General features: G+C 40.6%; 1 protein-coding gene across 7 annotated transcripts in view; it reads right to left on the minus strand.

Annotated features, from left to right (window-relative positions):
• Ninl (ninein like) overlaps positions 1–15,925 on the minus strand; it is a 126,091-nt gene that overhangs the window by 71,814 nt on the left and 38,352 nt on the right. Inside the window, exon 1 of one of the 7 annotated variants that reach the window (XM_047539974.1) lies at positions 13,416–13,466. The exons of the other annotated variants lie outside the window; for them this stretch is intronic. Within the exon in view, the coding sequence (XP_047395930.1) occupies positions 13,416–13,452 (37 nt within the window). The 5' untranslated portion in view covers positions 13,453–13,466. Of the gene's footprint in view, positions 1–13,415; positions 13,467–15,925 lie in introns of those variants that run through there. 7 annotated transcript variants of the gene reach the window in all.

Consider the following 15,925-nt stretch of genomic DNA (forward strand, 5'->3'; position numbering starts at 1 on the left):
AAGTCAATATCTTTCAAACTATGTCTTCCTCCCTGAGATATTCTACCCTTTGGTAGACAAAAACTTTCAGCGTGAACTACATAAAACTGTTTATATTTGCAAGTAAACTGACAGAAGAACACACAGTAAGAAAGACAAGTGGCACAATTCAGAATCTGAAAGGCAGGGAATGAGGACATGGGGTGCAGACTGGAAGGAGTTGACCCCAGGCAAAGCTAAACACAGTAATACTTCTTCAGTGCTCCCCACCTGGTGTCTTCATGAATGGTGGACAAATCCTGTTTTGAAATCTCCTCCATTTTCCCCTACTTCCTATTTAGTTGTAATCAATTCACACAATTAGAAGTATGTACAATAAAAACAAACAAAACAAAAAACCCTGTCTCTCTACCCCAACCCTGCTTCCTAGTGGAAATCATGGCTTGGGCATAGGCTTTGCTACTATTTCCAAGCCTCTAATATATAAGGCCAGTCATGTGTTTGTGCATACATAACACACATAGTACGTTATTTTCACATGACAAAGGACATATTATTTTGCAACTTGTTCTTTTAACTGAAGATCTCAGAGATCTTTCCATGTCTTCTTCATTTAAAAAAAAATGCCATACATGTGGCTGGGGTTGTGGTTCAGTGGCAGAGCGCTTGCTTAGCAAGTGTGAAGCACTGGGTTCAATTCTCAACACCACATATAAATAAATTTAAAAAAATAAAAGGTCCATCAACAACTAAAAAAAAAAAATTTTAAATGCCATACATGATCTTGTATGTATGGGTGACTCATAATATATCTAAATATTCTCTTAGTGGAAGATATGAGACCAAACCAGGTTTTGTCTTAAAAAATCATGGGCAATAAACATCCCCATTCATTCCTCCCTATTCCTCCTGTGAGCCCTGAAAGGGGTGAACCAACTGCAATTCCAACTAACCCACCCCAGGAGGGTCAGGTGGGTTTGAAGAAGTATTAGATGGCTGCACTGTTTTCCAAAAATCAGGGGGTAAAGAAAATAGAATTCTCCCAGCTGTGGGCAATGGGGGTGTGGGGGTGGGGGTGGTCTTAGTTCTCAGTTGTCCTTGTATCACAGCTTTTTATGTACATGGAGAACAACACAAAATGAGGATCCAAAGTTCTTGCTGAGGTGCAGCTCTTTTTCTAAACAGAGAAGAGAGTATCCAACTGTAGCCTGAGGGGCCCCAGATGCCCACAGAATGGCAGACTTTATATGGCAAGGCCCAGCCCCCAGCATCACACACCCTCCATGGGGCAAGGAGAGACAGACAGAAAGAAATAACCTGAAAGACTGGGACTGCAGGCCACAAGACTTGACAAGAAGAGCAGCTCCTTCCTTATCACCCACAGTGGCTGGGGCATCCCCTACCTCATTTCCTCCCAGGACCACAGGTTCATTTTTTTTTTTTTTTTCCGCAGTGCTAGGGATTGAACCCAGGGCCTTGTGCTTGCAAGGCAAGCACTCTACCAACTGAGCTATCTCCCCAGCCCGATATATATATATATATATATATATATATATATATTTTTTTTTTTTTTTGTACTGGGGATTAAACCTATGGGTACTTTACCACTGAGCTACATCCCCAGTCCTTTTAATTTATTATTCTGAGACAGGGTCTTACTAAGTTATTAGGGCCTCACTAAGTTGCTGAGACTAGCCTCAAATTTTAAGTCCTCCTGTCTCAGCCTCCCAAGTCACTGAGTGCCCAGCCAAATTCACATTTTTAAGGTTGAACTGAGATTTCCAAGAGACAGATGTTTTAGTTGCTGTATGAGTAGAAATACATGACCACTGGAAGATCAGGCAGCAGGGCTGGTGCTTGGGAAGAACGGTACAACCTTGGGCTATAGCAGTGTGTGCAGCACAATGCTGAGCACACCCAAAGGGGACTGATGGAGCGCTGCAGACACAGACCTTGCTAAACAAACATGGTCATGCTCAAAAAACAGGGTCTCCCATCCACCAGCAGGAGGCTGAATAACAGGGGCACAGGTGCAGGTCAGTAGAACTCACAGGTCACCTCTGGTCCAGGCAGGCACCGACATTGTGGCAGCCCCCACCCTTGAACCAGTGGGTTAAGATACTCTATAAGCATTTGTTTTTATCTCAGCTGGGGATGGAGACCAAGGTATCACTATGTGAGGCAAGTGCTCTACACTGAGCTGCACCCCAGCACCCGGCTCCTCTATGAGCATCTGAAAACCCTTTCTGGGAAGAGTTTTCACTAAGAGGGGAACATGTTGGTAAGTGTAGTAGGGTCCTAAGGCATGGTAGGAAAAAAAAAAAAATGCAAAACAGTACCTAAAACCCCAGGCAGCCAGGATGCCATCTGCTATGTTTAAATGTGTCCCATTCAATGGGCATGATCTTAGTCCCCAGTGTGGTGGGATTAAGAGATGGGGTCGTGGAGGGAGTGATTAAGCCATGAAGCCTCACGAACAGATTAGTGCCTAAAAAAAGCAATGGCGGAAACCAGCTCAGGCCCTTTTGCCCTCAGATCTTCTTCCATGTGAGGACACAAGCTCCTTACCTCCAGAGGAAGCAGCAACAAGGTGCCACTTGGAAGCAAAGAACAGCCCTCACTAGACACCAAACCTGGCAGTGTTGTGATCTTGGGACTTCACAGTCTTCAGAACTGTTATTTATAAAAGTCCCAGTCTTTGAAACTGTGTTATAGTAGTACAAACAGACTAAGATAACCATCTAAGGAACACAGTCCTGGGAGGAGCTCCTGGACCAGGAAGGTATGACCACCATGGTTCTCATCCTCCCCATACCCACCCTGACCTTTTGCCCACAAGGCAGATGAGTACCTGGGAAAGGCCCTCGGCAGCACCCCTTCTCAGAGTCTACAATGGTGCAGAAAATTTAATGTAACAATCTCCAGACTTCTCAAATGTCAGAAATGTTTGGATTTACATTTTTATGCCTGAGAGTTTGGATTTATATTTTTACGAACCTGGTTAAGCAACCACAATACATGATGCTGTAACAGCAATACACAAGCAAGGTCACTGGCACAATGGAGTCCTTGAAACTCCAGGCTGCTGCTCCCAGAACAATAGGAAAAGGTCTAGGCTGGAGCAGAGGACAAGCCATGAGGGTAGGGAGACACATAAGTTTGAGATCCTTTCCAGAGGAAAGATCTCACAAACTGAGACCCAGCAAATGTGCAGGTGCACAGGACAAGTTGAGCATTGGGACACACCTGCCTGAACTCCAGACCCTGAACTCCAGACCCTGTAATGCAGAACGAAGGAATGAGGGCTGGAGGTGAAAGAGCACTGGAAAGACTCTGCACCAGCAATGAAGCACCAGTTGTCATAGTGAACCCATCCACCTACCCAACTGAGAAGGGAAACTTCCAATCTGCCCCACTGTCCCTGTGAGCTGCTGATGTGGAGTGGAGGGTGGGGTTACACCCTGCCTTGCTCAATTTCACAAGACTGAGTGAATGGCCATTCATCATTTCCCCTCCTTTCCCATCCTTTCCCTTGTCCCTATGAATCTAGATCTTGCCCTTGCCAGGCATAAGGAAGCAGATGAACCAGGTACAGCAGGTCTATAAGTCACTCTAAAAGACCTTTTGATCACAATTTGCTAGGACAGTTCCTAACCCACATCCTAGATAACCTCCAGCTGGGTTTTCAAAATGATGGACAGGAGGTGATACTGTCTCTATTCATACACACTCTACAGACTCTGCCCTCTCCTCATCTTGGGACTGGGTTTGGGGATATCTTTCTCCAGTGTCTCAAATACCCATGACATACCTTCGTGGTTGAGACAGCTGGAAATGTGGGCGAGGAAAGCATGGGAAAACCCCAAGGCTCGAAAGGTAGACTTCTTTCATCTGGAAACATGGTCATGGAGCCCTGCCACTACAAGGGGCTGTCCCAGATTCAGGAGTCCCAAATATGGCTCAGGTGACAGGTTTTGTCTAGTGACAAACTCTAAACACCATGAAATTGTAGATCTCAGAAGTGGTGGAAAAGTTCCAAATGGGAAGCCCAGAATTCCAAAAGCTCACATATACTCCATCTGCCAATGATGCCAGTTGGAGAGAACACACAGGAGAGCAGAGGAGAGTAAAGATGAGGTTTAACATAAGCCCCACAGGTGTACACATAGAGAAAAACTATAATATCCACAGAGAGACAAAGGATAGTCATTATACTCATGAAACAAAACAGACGGCTGGACAATAGGAATGATTAGAGACCAAGGGAAGATTCTTATGTGTTGACATATTGCTGTTGCCATAAAAAATTAAATGGCAGAATTAGAAGGTAAGTACAAGGAAACCTTCCATTAAGTAGAAACAATGAGCAAATAAAAATTTTAAAAAATGATGACATTAAAAACTGTCTTCTTATAGCAATCAAAATATTATGGTACTAGCATAAAGACAGGCACACAGACCAACGGAGCCCAGACAAAAACCCTCTCACACACGGTCAAAAGATCTTCAACAAGAGTGTGAAAACCACACAGTAAGAAAAGGACTGTCTCCTTTTCAACAAACATTGTAGAGAAACTGGATCCACACACACAAAATAATCAGACTTAACCCTTATCTTATACCACAATAAAAAATTAACTTAAAATGGGGCTGGGGAGATAGCTCATCTGGTAGAGTGCTTGCCTCACAAGCACAAGGCCCTGAATTCGATCCCCAGTACAAAAAAAAAAAAAAAAAAATTAACTTAAAATGGATCCAAGACTTAAAGTAAGAACTAAAACTACAAAACCCCTAGAAGAAAACAAAAGGAAAGGATTCATGATGTTGGATTTGGTGATGATTTCTTATACATAACACTGAAAGCATGGGCAACAAGAGCAAAAATGGACAAAAGGAATAATATCAAACTTCAGAATCTGCACAGTGAGGCTGTATGGAATTAGAGATAATATTTGCACATCACATATCTGGTAAGGGGTTAACAAACAAACACACAAAGAACTCCTACAACTGAAGAAAAAACCAAATACTCCAGTTATTAAAATGTGGAAAAGACTTAAATAGACTTTTCTCCAAAGAAGATATAAAAATGACCTACGAACATATGAAAAAAAGGCCCTCGACATCTCTATTAGAGAAGTATACATTAAAAATGTAATACAAAGCTGATCTCCCGCCCCTTCCATTGCACCACAACCTAACTTACCAGTCTGAAAGCTGCTCTGCCCACCCCTTACATTGCAGGAATTTCCGGCCTACGCTACAGCCATTTCCTGCTTCCCGCGTTACATCCTAGCTTGTCAGTCTGAACATCCTAAATAGCTATTGGTTCATCAGTCAGCTTGCAAGTTTTCTCCTCCGCTACTGGTTCCTTCCAGCCGGGGAGATTCCAATATCTGGGAGAAGTGTCCATGCCATCTTTCTCTTTCCCTTCTTTCCAACCCCGGAGCAGATGCGCTAGTCGTCCGCATAATAAAGTATTTGCGTGAGGTCCTGTGTCCGTTGTGGATTTCTGGGTGCTATTGTTGGACGGCAACTTAGACCGGGTGTATGGAGCGCCAGCTCCATTGGATTTAAGAGCTGGAGCCATCACGGGTCCGGAGCTAAGTTGCATTTTTCCTTACAAAAAATACAATAAGATACCACCTCACACCATTAATATAGCCCCTTAACACAGCCAGGTAGGTGGCACACACCTGTAATCCCAGCAAGGCTAAAGAAGGAAGATCATAAGTTTGAGCAGTCTCAGCAACTCAGCAAGACCCTTTCTCACAATAAAAATTAAAAGGGCTGAGGATATAGCTCCGTGGTAGAGTGCTCCTGGGTTCAATCTCACTACCAGAAAACAAAAACTCCAAAAAGTAGCAAGTCTAGAGGAAGATGTGGAGAAATTAGAACCCTTGAGCATTTATAGTAAGAATGTAAAATGATGCAGCTGCTATGAAAAAGAGAATAGAGGTTGCTCAAAAAACTAAAGGTAGAATTACCATATAACCCAGCAATGCCACTTATGAACAGGGTCTCAAAGAGATCTGCACTTGCATGTTCACTGCAGCACCAGTCACAATAACCAAGAAGTAGAAGCAACTGTCCTTACACAGAGGACAGATAACGTGGCATTTCCATGCAATGGGATACTAGTTAACCTCAAAAAGAAAGGAAATTCTGATACGACATAGATGAACCTGGAGGATACCATTCTAAGTGATATAAGCCATCATCAAAGGATAAATACTGTATGAGGTATTCAGAGTAATCAAAATCACACACACACATACACAGTAGCAGGATGATGCCCGGAGGATGAAGGAGAGAAAATGGGCAGGAGTTAGTAGATGTGTATAGAGCTTCAGTTTTGCAAGATGAAAAAGTTCTATATGAAATCAATCTAAGTGACAATCAACAGATGACCGAATAAAGAAAATGTGGTATATATGTACACACATGTGCACAGGTATGCCACTCTGTCTGAAAAAAAGAAAATCCTGTCACTTGCAACAACATGGATGAACCTAGAAGACACTATATTAAGTGAGATAAACCAGGCACAGAAAGACTTATATGTGAATTCTAAAAAAGTTGTCTCACAGAAGCAGAAAGAGTGCTGGTCACCAGGGTTGGGGTCGGGATGTGTGTGGAGATGTTGGTCAAAGTGTACAAACTTGTGAAGACACAATGAATAAGTTTTGCGGATCTACTATACAACATGGTAACTACAGCTAGTAAAAATGCATTGAATATTCAAAAACAGCTAAAAGAGTAAATCTTAAATGCTCTTACCACAAAAAAAAAAAAATGGTAAGGGTATGAGGTTATGGATACGTTAATAGCTTGATTTAATAATTTCACAACATATACATTTATTGAAGTATTACTTCTCATATATTGTAAATATACACAATTTTTATTTCTCAGTTTTAACAAATAAAGCTGGGAGAATGAAAAAGTCCTAGAGATGTGTTACACAATCATGTGAATATAGTTAACACTATTGAACTGTTTTCTTAAAAATGGTTATGAGAACCAGTCTAGGTGCCCATCAAAGGATGAACAGATGAAGAAAATGTGGTATATATACACAATGGAGTTCCATTCAGTCATAAAGAAGAATAAAATTATGTCATCTGCAGGAAAATGAATGGAACTTGTGGCCATTATGTTGAGTGAAATATGCCAAACTCAGAAGGTCAAAGGTCATATACTTTCTCTCATATGTGGAAGCAACAGAGAAAAAAGGCAAAGAAAGGCGTATGTGTGGGAGATCTCTTGAAAATCCAAAGGAAATCAGTGGAGAAGAGGAAAGGGACTAGGGGGAAGCAGAAGGCAAAGGAAAGGAAATACTGGGGAATGATATTGGCCAAATTATATTGTTATATCATGTGCACATATAAACATGTAACAATGAATTCCACCATTTTGTATAATTATAATATGCCAATGAAAAAGAAAAATGGTTAAGAATAAATTACATACTATACATTTTTTATAAAAACTAAAAAGTTAAAAATAATTTTATAAAAACAAAGAAAAGTCATGAGATCCTTGACAAAGGTGCCAAAAGCTTAAGTGGAAGAAAGAATAGTATGTTTGACAAATGGTACTAGAAAAACCAAAAAGCAATATGTAGAAGAATGAAACTAGGTCCCTACCCTTGGTCTTGCACAAAAATCAACTAAAAGTTAATCAAAGACATAGGAAATCTTAAAGTTCAAGAAATAAGACCAATGGGCTGGGGTTTTAGCTCAATAGTGGAGTGCTTGCCTAGCATGTGTGAGGCACTGAGTTCAATCCTCAGCACCATATTAAAAATAAACATTGCTGGTGGGGTTGCAAATTAGTGCAATCACTCTGGAAAGCAGTGTGGAGATTCCTTGGAATGGAACCACCATTTGACCCAGTTATCCCACTCCTTGGCCTATACCCAAAGGACTTAAAATCAGCATACTACAGTGATGCAGTCACATCAATGTTCATAGCTGCTCAAATTCACAATACCTAGGTTGTGGAACCAACCTAGATGCCCTTCAACTGATGAATGGACTGTGATATATATACACAATGGAATATAACTCAGCCATAAAGAAGAATAAAATGATGGCATTTTGCAGGTAAATGGATGCAGCTGGAAAATATCATGTTAAGTGAGATAAGCCAATCCCCAAAAGGCAAAGGCCGAATGATCTCTCTGATAAACGGATGATGATACATAACGGGGGGTGGGAGGCAGGCAAGAATGGAGGAAGGATGGATTGTATAGAGGGAAAAGAGGGGTAGGAGGGGTGGAGGGAAGGAAAAATAACAGAATGAGACAAACATCATTATCTTATGTACATGTATGATTACACATATAGTGTGATTCTACTTCATGTACAGAGAAACAACAGTTGTACCCCATTTGTGTACAATGAATTAGAATAAATTTAAAAAAAACAAAAATAAATGAAACAAAGGCATTGTGTCCATCTATAACTATAAAAAAATTAAAAAACAAATAAAACCAAGAATCAAAGTGGAATAGCATTAAATTAAAAACCTTCTGCATGGCAAAGGAAACAAGAGCATGAAGAGAGAGCCTACAGAATGAGAGAAATCTCTGCCAGCTACTCTTCCAACAGGATATTAATAACCAGAATACATAAAGAACTCAAAAACTTAACACACACAAAAATAATAATCCACTTAATAAATGGGCTAAAGATCTAAAAAGACATTTCTCAAAAGAAGAATTACAAATGGCCAACAAATACAGAAAAAAAAATTCAATATCCCTGGCAATCAGGGAGATGCAAATTAAAACTATACTAATATTCAGATATTACTATGAAAACTATACTGAGATTCACCTCACTACAGTCAGAATAATGACAATTGTCAAGAATACAAGTAACAATAATTGCTGATAAGGATGTGAGGAAAAGGTACATTCATACATTGTTGGTAGGACTGCAAATTAGAACAACCAGTTTGGAAAGCAGTACGGAAATTCCTCAAAAGATCAGAAACAGAACCACCATGTAAGCCAGCGATCCCACTCATTGGTATTCTTCCCAAATATCTAAAATCAGCATTCTGTAGTGATACCATACCAACATTTACAGCAGCACAATCCACAATAGCTAAACTATGGAACTAGTCTAGGCACCTGTCAATAGACAAACAGATAAAGAAAATGTGGTAGATATACACAATGGAGTTCTACTTAGTCATAAACAAGAATGAAATTATGGCATTTGCTGGTAAATGGAGGAAACTAGAGAATATCAAGCTGAGCGAAATAAACCAGACTCAGAAAGTCAAAGGTCAAATGTTTTCTCTCATATATGTAAGCTAGAAATTTTTAAAAAAGAATAAAAAAGTGGGACCTTGTGAAAATAGAAGGGAGAATAGTAGACTAGAAGCAGGGGACCAAGGGTGAGGGTAGAGGGGAAGCAAAGGGGAAAACTGGGGAATAAAGTTGACTAAAGTATGTTATGTGCATGTATGAATATGTCATAATGCATTCTGATTTTATATGTAACTATAATGTGCAATTGAAAAATAAATAAATAGAAAGAAGGCCAATAAAGCAGAAGGAGGAGACTGGAAGAGGGAGAGGGGAAGGTGGAAGGGATAGTACCAGGGATTGAAATGGAGAAAACTATGTGATAGGCATCTATGAATATATCAAAATGAACCCCACTGTTATATATAGCTACAATCCACTAAAAATTAATATTTAAAAACAAAACAAAAACAAAGAAAAATGTTCAGAAAAATGCTTTCTGAAATAGGCTGGCTCTGTTCTCTTAAGGTACTTTTATCTAGAATTTTTCTCCCCAGTTCACCTCCCCACCACCTCAAAACAACAACAACAAAAAAAAAACTAAAACAAACAAACAAACAAAAAAACACCCCAAAGTTCTACACAACCTTCAAAGGTCCAGAAAAGAAAACCAAGAGAAGGAAAGGGGAAATTATTGGAATAACACAAGATTTTTTCAAGCAAACATGTGGTAAAATTCTATTGTGTGGAACACCAAATGAAAAACACCCACACTAAGCACGTTCTCATGAAATTTCAGAGCACCAGAACAAACAAGCCCTAAAGACATCCAGAGAGAAAGAGCAGGCCCATACCCACAGCACCAGACATCATAACAACCCTACCATCCACAGAAAGACTGAAAATTCAAGGACTGAAAGGAGGTTGACCATATTGAGGGAAGATGATGTTCAAACCAATCAAGAAGCTATCAGAACATGGACTTCAACAAATGAGGAATTAACTTTCAACAGAGGAAGACACAGGTTCTGGGATCTGGGTCTCAGCTGAGCCACAGAGACTGTGCTGGAGGAGGGCAATCCTAAACCCACGCAGAACAGGCAGCTGGAATCATGGATCTGTCACATTTGGAAAGTAACAGGAATCTGATGGATTTGTGACAAAGTTGATGGAGCACTTGAAAAAAAAAATGAGGATAAGCACATTAAAAAGTAAATAAGTAAAAACCCAGAGAACATTTATGCTCTATAAAACCAAACTTGGCAAAAGAATGGAAACATAATCACTGCCAACTTCTTGGTTCTGCAGGATAATATCATACAGTCCTAAGAGTAAAAATACACATTGACCAGTGAATCAAAGCCTTGATAGCATGAGAGAACAAAAGAAAGGCAATTAAAAGGACTGAACAAAAAGCCCAGAGATTACAAAAGATAATGGCATAAGCAATACTACATAGGAATACTTGGGAATGTGGACATAAATACCAAGATAAACACCTACAGTTAAAGTGGTTGCCTCTAGGAAGAGGTATAGGTAGAGTGTAGGAAAAGGAGGCTGCTGTTGTCAACATACACTTTTTAGAACTTTTTTTTTTAGCCAGAAGCAGTGGCACATTCCTGTAATCCCAGTGGCTTGGAAGGCTGAGGCAGGAGGATCATGAGTTCAAAGCCAGCCTTGGCAACTTAGTGAGGCTCTATGCAACTCACCAAGACCCTGTCTCTAAATAAAAATATAAAAAAGGGCTGGAGATGTGGCTCAGTGGTTAAGTGCCCCTGGGTTCAATTGCTGGCACCCTCCTCCAAACAAACAAACAACAAAAAAAAACTTACCTTTTAAATTTTAACCCTCATAAGTGTTAAAAAACTAATTTCAACCCAGTGATCAATGAATTACCAGTGTTAGTTCCACACACAACATAGCAAGTGCTCTTGGAAGATGTGGAAGTTGACATGGAGCCAGTGTCCCCAGCCCCTGTCCCCACAAATTAGAAAACGGTACATGATAATATAAAGTCAGTGTGAAATTCATGGGATCAAGTGCCTCACACTCGTGTTGGTGTGGCCATCAGACAGGGTCACCTTCTGCGGGGTGACAGGGACACTTTGCAGCAGAGGGGTCATCTAAGGGGATGGTCCTGGGCTTCTCAAGCAGAGGATGATTGTGGCATCTGAACACAGAGACAGTGATGGGCTGTCAGAGATTTGCAGTTCAGGAGAGATGCAGGCACCTCAGTATATTCAGTCCCCTTATAGCCACAGCCACATTTCCACAGGCTCTATAAAACAGGGCCCTGATAGGAGTAAAGATACATATCTACGCTTGCATTTTTGTTTCTCTCTCATGCACTCTCCCAGGGACCCCGCCTCCACCCACAGATGGCGATTTCCATGGAGCCAGCATCCCCTGTTAGGAGGCTCTCCCCTGGGGTCTTGTGCTCAGGTTATTCCCTGACTGCTGGTGACCGGTCTGCACTCAGGCAAGTTCTGGTCTGTCCAAACTCTGTAAAATCAACTGAGAGATTAAACAAGCATCACTGTCCAGGTTGGGAGTAAAGCATGGGGTGGGGGGTGGGGGGATGTAGCCTTTGCATCTGGTTTGGTCACTGTCTCCTAACTGGGATGGAGCCTGTGATCACTAAGGTGTTTGTTCAGCTTTCTTCCTCCCAGAGAAGCTAAATGGTGTGGCGCTCTCCCCGCTCCACACACCCACACCCGCACATTTTTACTCTTGCCTATCACATTCTGAAAAAGCAGTACCCTAGCAAAGTTGGGCGACCCCAAAAAGGTAGGTAGATCTGTCTTGCCTCTTGTGAAATTACCACACAGTGTATTTTAATTTTTCCCACAAAATAAATTACACTGAAATATACTTTCCAGAATTCTTTCAGTTCACAGCTTCTCTTAGTGGAGGGATCCTTGGACAACCCTGAACCTGGTGCAGATGATGAACAGCCCCTGGGCATCTCTGGCAGGACAGTCATGGTGCCAGGTTGTCCACCTGTGGCTGGCTGTGGGTATACCTGCCAGTGTAGTGCCTGCTCCCAAAACAGAGGGTCAGGCTGCTGGGGATAGGGCTGGGCAGGGATGTGGAGCATAGCAGTGGGATTCAAGGCCCCTCAAAAGAATGGTAACAGCAGATGCTTGCAGGACAAGGGTTCTCAGAGCTAAAAGCTGCTGCTGAACAATTCTTTTTCACTTTTTTTTTTTCAGAGTTTGATCAAATGATGTGAATGCTGCTCTTCAGTGTCTAGTAGGTACTTAATAAATGTTGCCAAGATGTATATGGAAATGGATTGGCCACGGGCCAATTCCCTGAAGTCCCAGAACATGAGCATCCAATTTCCCTGGAACCACAGCCATGTGTGTGTTAATGATAACAGCTAGAACAGTGTGCAGTAAGGAGTTCAGGGAATGGTCACATGATGAAGAGAGGCCACAGATCAGATGACAGTGTTTCATAGCACTGGAATCTCCTTGACCTGTAAAAGAGAGCTCTACATAAATAGGAAAGCTGGTAACACTGCTTCCACAACTAAGAAACCAGTGTCCTTTTTCTAGGCCTCACTACAAGGCCTCAGGACCCCTGTCCAGTGATCAAAAGCCCAGGCTCCAGGTCAGTCACAGCTTCTGCAACGTGGATGAATAAAGCATCTTGCTGAGCTAAGGAGGTGGTTACAGAGAAGACCAGGCCCCCACAGGTAGAAACTACTGCTTACCCTTTTTCCATATTGTAACATCACCACCAATATTATCAACACCAAAATAACTGTTCCCACACATGGGTACCCAGACCATTTTGTCATGTCACTTATATTTCCAAAAGTGCCTCACTGCCCATCTGCCTCTCCCTCCACCTTCCTTAGAAAAGCAATCATCTGAATAGCACATGAACCCCAGGAATCTGTTTAGGCTTCCTAAGGCCAATGCATGAGGGAGAAGTGAGAATACTCTTCCCTTATAATACTTCCATAGACCCAGGGGAAAGATAAAATAAGGGAAAGACTTTCCAGATATCCCAGGTGGGGTCTGAGGTGGCCCCACCAGGAACATGAAGTCCAGTTCTATGTCACCAGCAACCCTACTGGTTTCAGGATGGCTTCTAGGCCTACTGAGGTACTGAAGTGTATGCCTTACAACAAAGTGGCTCATTATAAATAATAAACACTATTTACCTGGGTAGTTTAAAGTCCTCTTCAGTTTCTTCTTCATCCAAACTGAATTACTTAATACTCCTCAGGATTCCACATATGTATAAAATGTTTGCACATCAATGCTGAAAACCAGCATTCAGCAGTTAATTGCAAAATTAGCTAAAGAGGAATACTTGGTTTCTTTTGGTTCTTTTCTTTTTAAAATTGAAATGAGTAGAATCATAATAGTTTTAATGCTATAAAACTTAATTTAAAATTCAAACATAAAGACTGCTACCAGGTGAAGCAAAATCCTGTTTTCATCCAAGGGAGAAAAACCTGTCTTTAAACAAACTGGATACTGACCCAGAGACAAATGTCCTTGGCCATCCAGTCTGCAAGACAATGCAGCCCTCTGGAGGCCAAAGGAGCAAGGTGTTGGTTTGCACTTAATTTATGCACAGTGCTAATGAGAAGTCATTGGACACTGATGATAGGAAAAGCAGCCTAGGTATGCGGATAATCTGGGGGCTCAAATGACCCCTTAAACAGGAAACAATTCCAAACAAGGCCCTCCATAAAACGTGCTCACGTAGAATGAGTAAGGCTAACAACAGTCATTCTTTATTGTTCATTCTTTATCTGAAAAGATGCTAAAATACTGATAAAATATTGAAGCCAGTCCTCAGGTTTCAGCTGAGCAGACCCTGGCACCACTCTCAAGGCTTTACACTCAGTAATCAATTTTCATACTTCAGAAGTTCTAAACTATTAGAATTAATTTTTGCATTAACTATATTATGGCTTTTTCATGTTTTTCAAATTGTATGCTCTCTATTTATTTTGTATACACAGTCCCTACATATTTCAACAATAAAGTTTTAAAGCTATATTTTTCTTTTCTTTCTTTCTTTCTTTTTTATTTTATTTTTTTTTGCCATGCTGAAGATTAAACCAAGGCCTTGCACATGCTAGGCAAGTGCTCTACCACTGAGCTACAATCCCTTGCCCCAGCTTCCTGCCTTTTTTGAGACAGGGTCTAAGTTGCCCAGGCTGGTCTCAAACTTATGATCCTCCTGCCTCAGCCTCCCAAGTAATTGAGATTACAGGTATGCAACACTCACTATCCACAGCTTGAAAGCTATCTTTTCTGTCAAAGTTTAAGAAGCAACATTTTTTACTGTTTTCCAAAGATAAGCTAATACCTCATTTAATTGTTCCTTATAATATTCTATTTCCCTATGTAATAGATTTTTAGAACAAAGACTGTAAAGATATCAAGTTTTAAGTAAGGCATGGTGGTGCATACCTACAATCCCAGGAACCCAAGAGGCCGAGGTGTGAGGATCACAAATTCAAGCCTGGCCTCCACAATTTAGCAAGGTCCTAAGCAAGACCCTATCTCAAAATAAAAAATAAAAAGGAATGGGGATGTGGCTCAGTAGTAAAAGCAACCCTGGGTTCAGTCCCCAGTACCAAAAAAAAAAAAAAAAAAAAAAAAAAAAAAAGAAAATCTGAATAGGCCTACAACTAAAGGAGAATCAATCAGTTAAAACAGAGCGAAGTTCCTTCCCATAAAAAAGTGCAGGTACAGACAGCTGCTACATTAGTGAAATCTACCAAACATTTAAAAAAGAATTAACACCAAACTTTTCAAACTTCTCCAAATACTAAACAATAAAGAAACACCTCCTAACTCATTCTATTAGGCCTGATACCAAATCCAAACAGATACCAAGGGACAGAATGGGAAGGAACATACATCAATGTTGCTCATTTCTACCCATGCAAAAATCCTCAACCAAGACTAGTAAATCTAATTCAGCAGTACATTAATATACTATGACTATGGAGATCTATTCCCAGAATGTAAGGATAGTTCAGCATGTGAAAATCAATCAAGGTAACATAATATACTACATGAACAAAATCAAGTGGGGGAACTGGTCATCTCTATTGATGCAGAGAAAGTATATGTCAAAATCCAACACCTTCCATGATGACAGCACTCAATAAACAAGGAAAAGGAAGGAACTTTCTCAACATGATAAAGACCACATATGAAAAAAACACATGAAAATCACACTCAATGGTGAAAAACTGAAACTTTCCCCCTAAGATCAGGATCAAGACAAAGGTGACTGCTTTTACTGCTTCTACTGAACATTGTACTAAAAGTTCTAGCCAGAGTAATTAGGGAAAAAAAAAAAAAAAAAGTTTCCTAATGGGAAAGAAAAATGTTAAATGATCTGTTTGTAGATGGCATGATCTTATACAAGCCTACACACATACAAACCCCCTACAAATTGTTAGACCTCATAAATCAATTCAGAAAAACTGCAGCAGACAAAATAACATATAAAAGTCTGCCACAATTCTAATATACTAGCAATGAACAATCCAAAAGAAAATTAATAGATCCAGGCTGGGGTTGTAGCTCAGTGGTGGAGCACTTGCCTAGCATGTGTGAGGCACTGGGTTTGATCCTCAGCACCACATAAAAATAAATAAATAAAAGAAAATTAATAGTTCTATTTACACATCAAAAGGAA

The sequence above is a fragment of the Sciurus carolinensis genome, chromosome 2 (genome assembly GCF_902686445.1).
Source record: "Sciurus carolinensis chromosome 2, mSciCar1.2, whole genome shotgun sequence".
Taxonomy (NCBI): domain Eukaryota; kingdom Metazoa; phylum Chordata; class Mammalia; order Rodentia; family Sciuridae; genus Sciurus; species Sciurus carolinensis.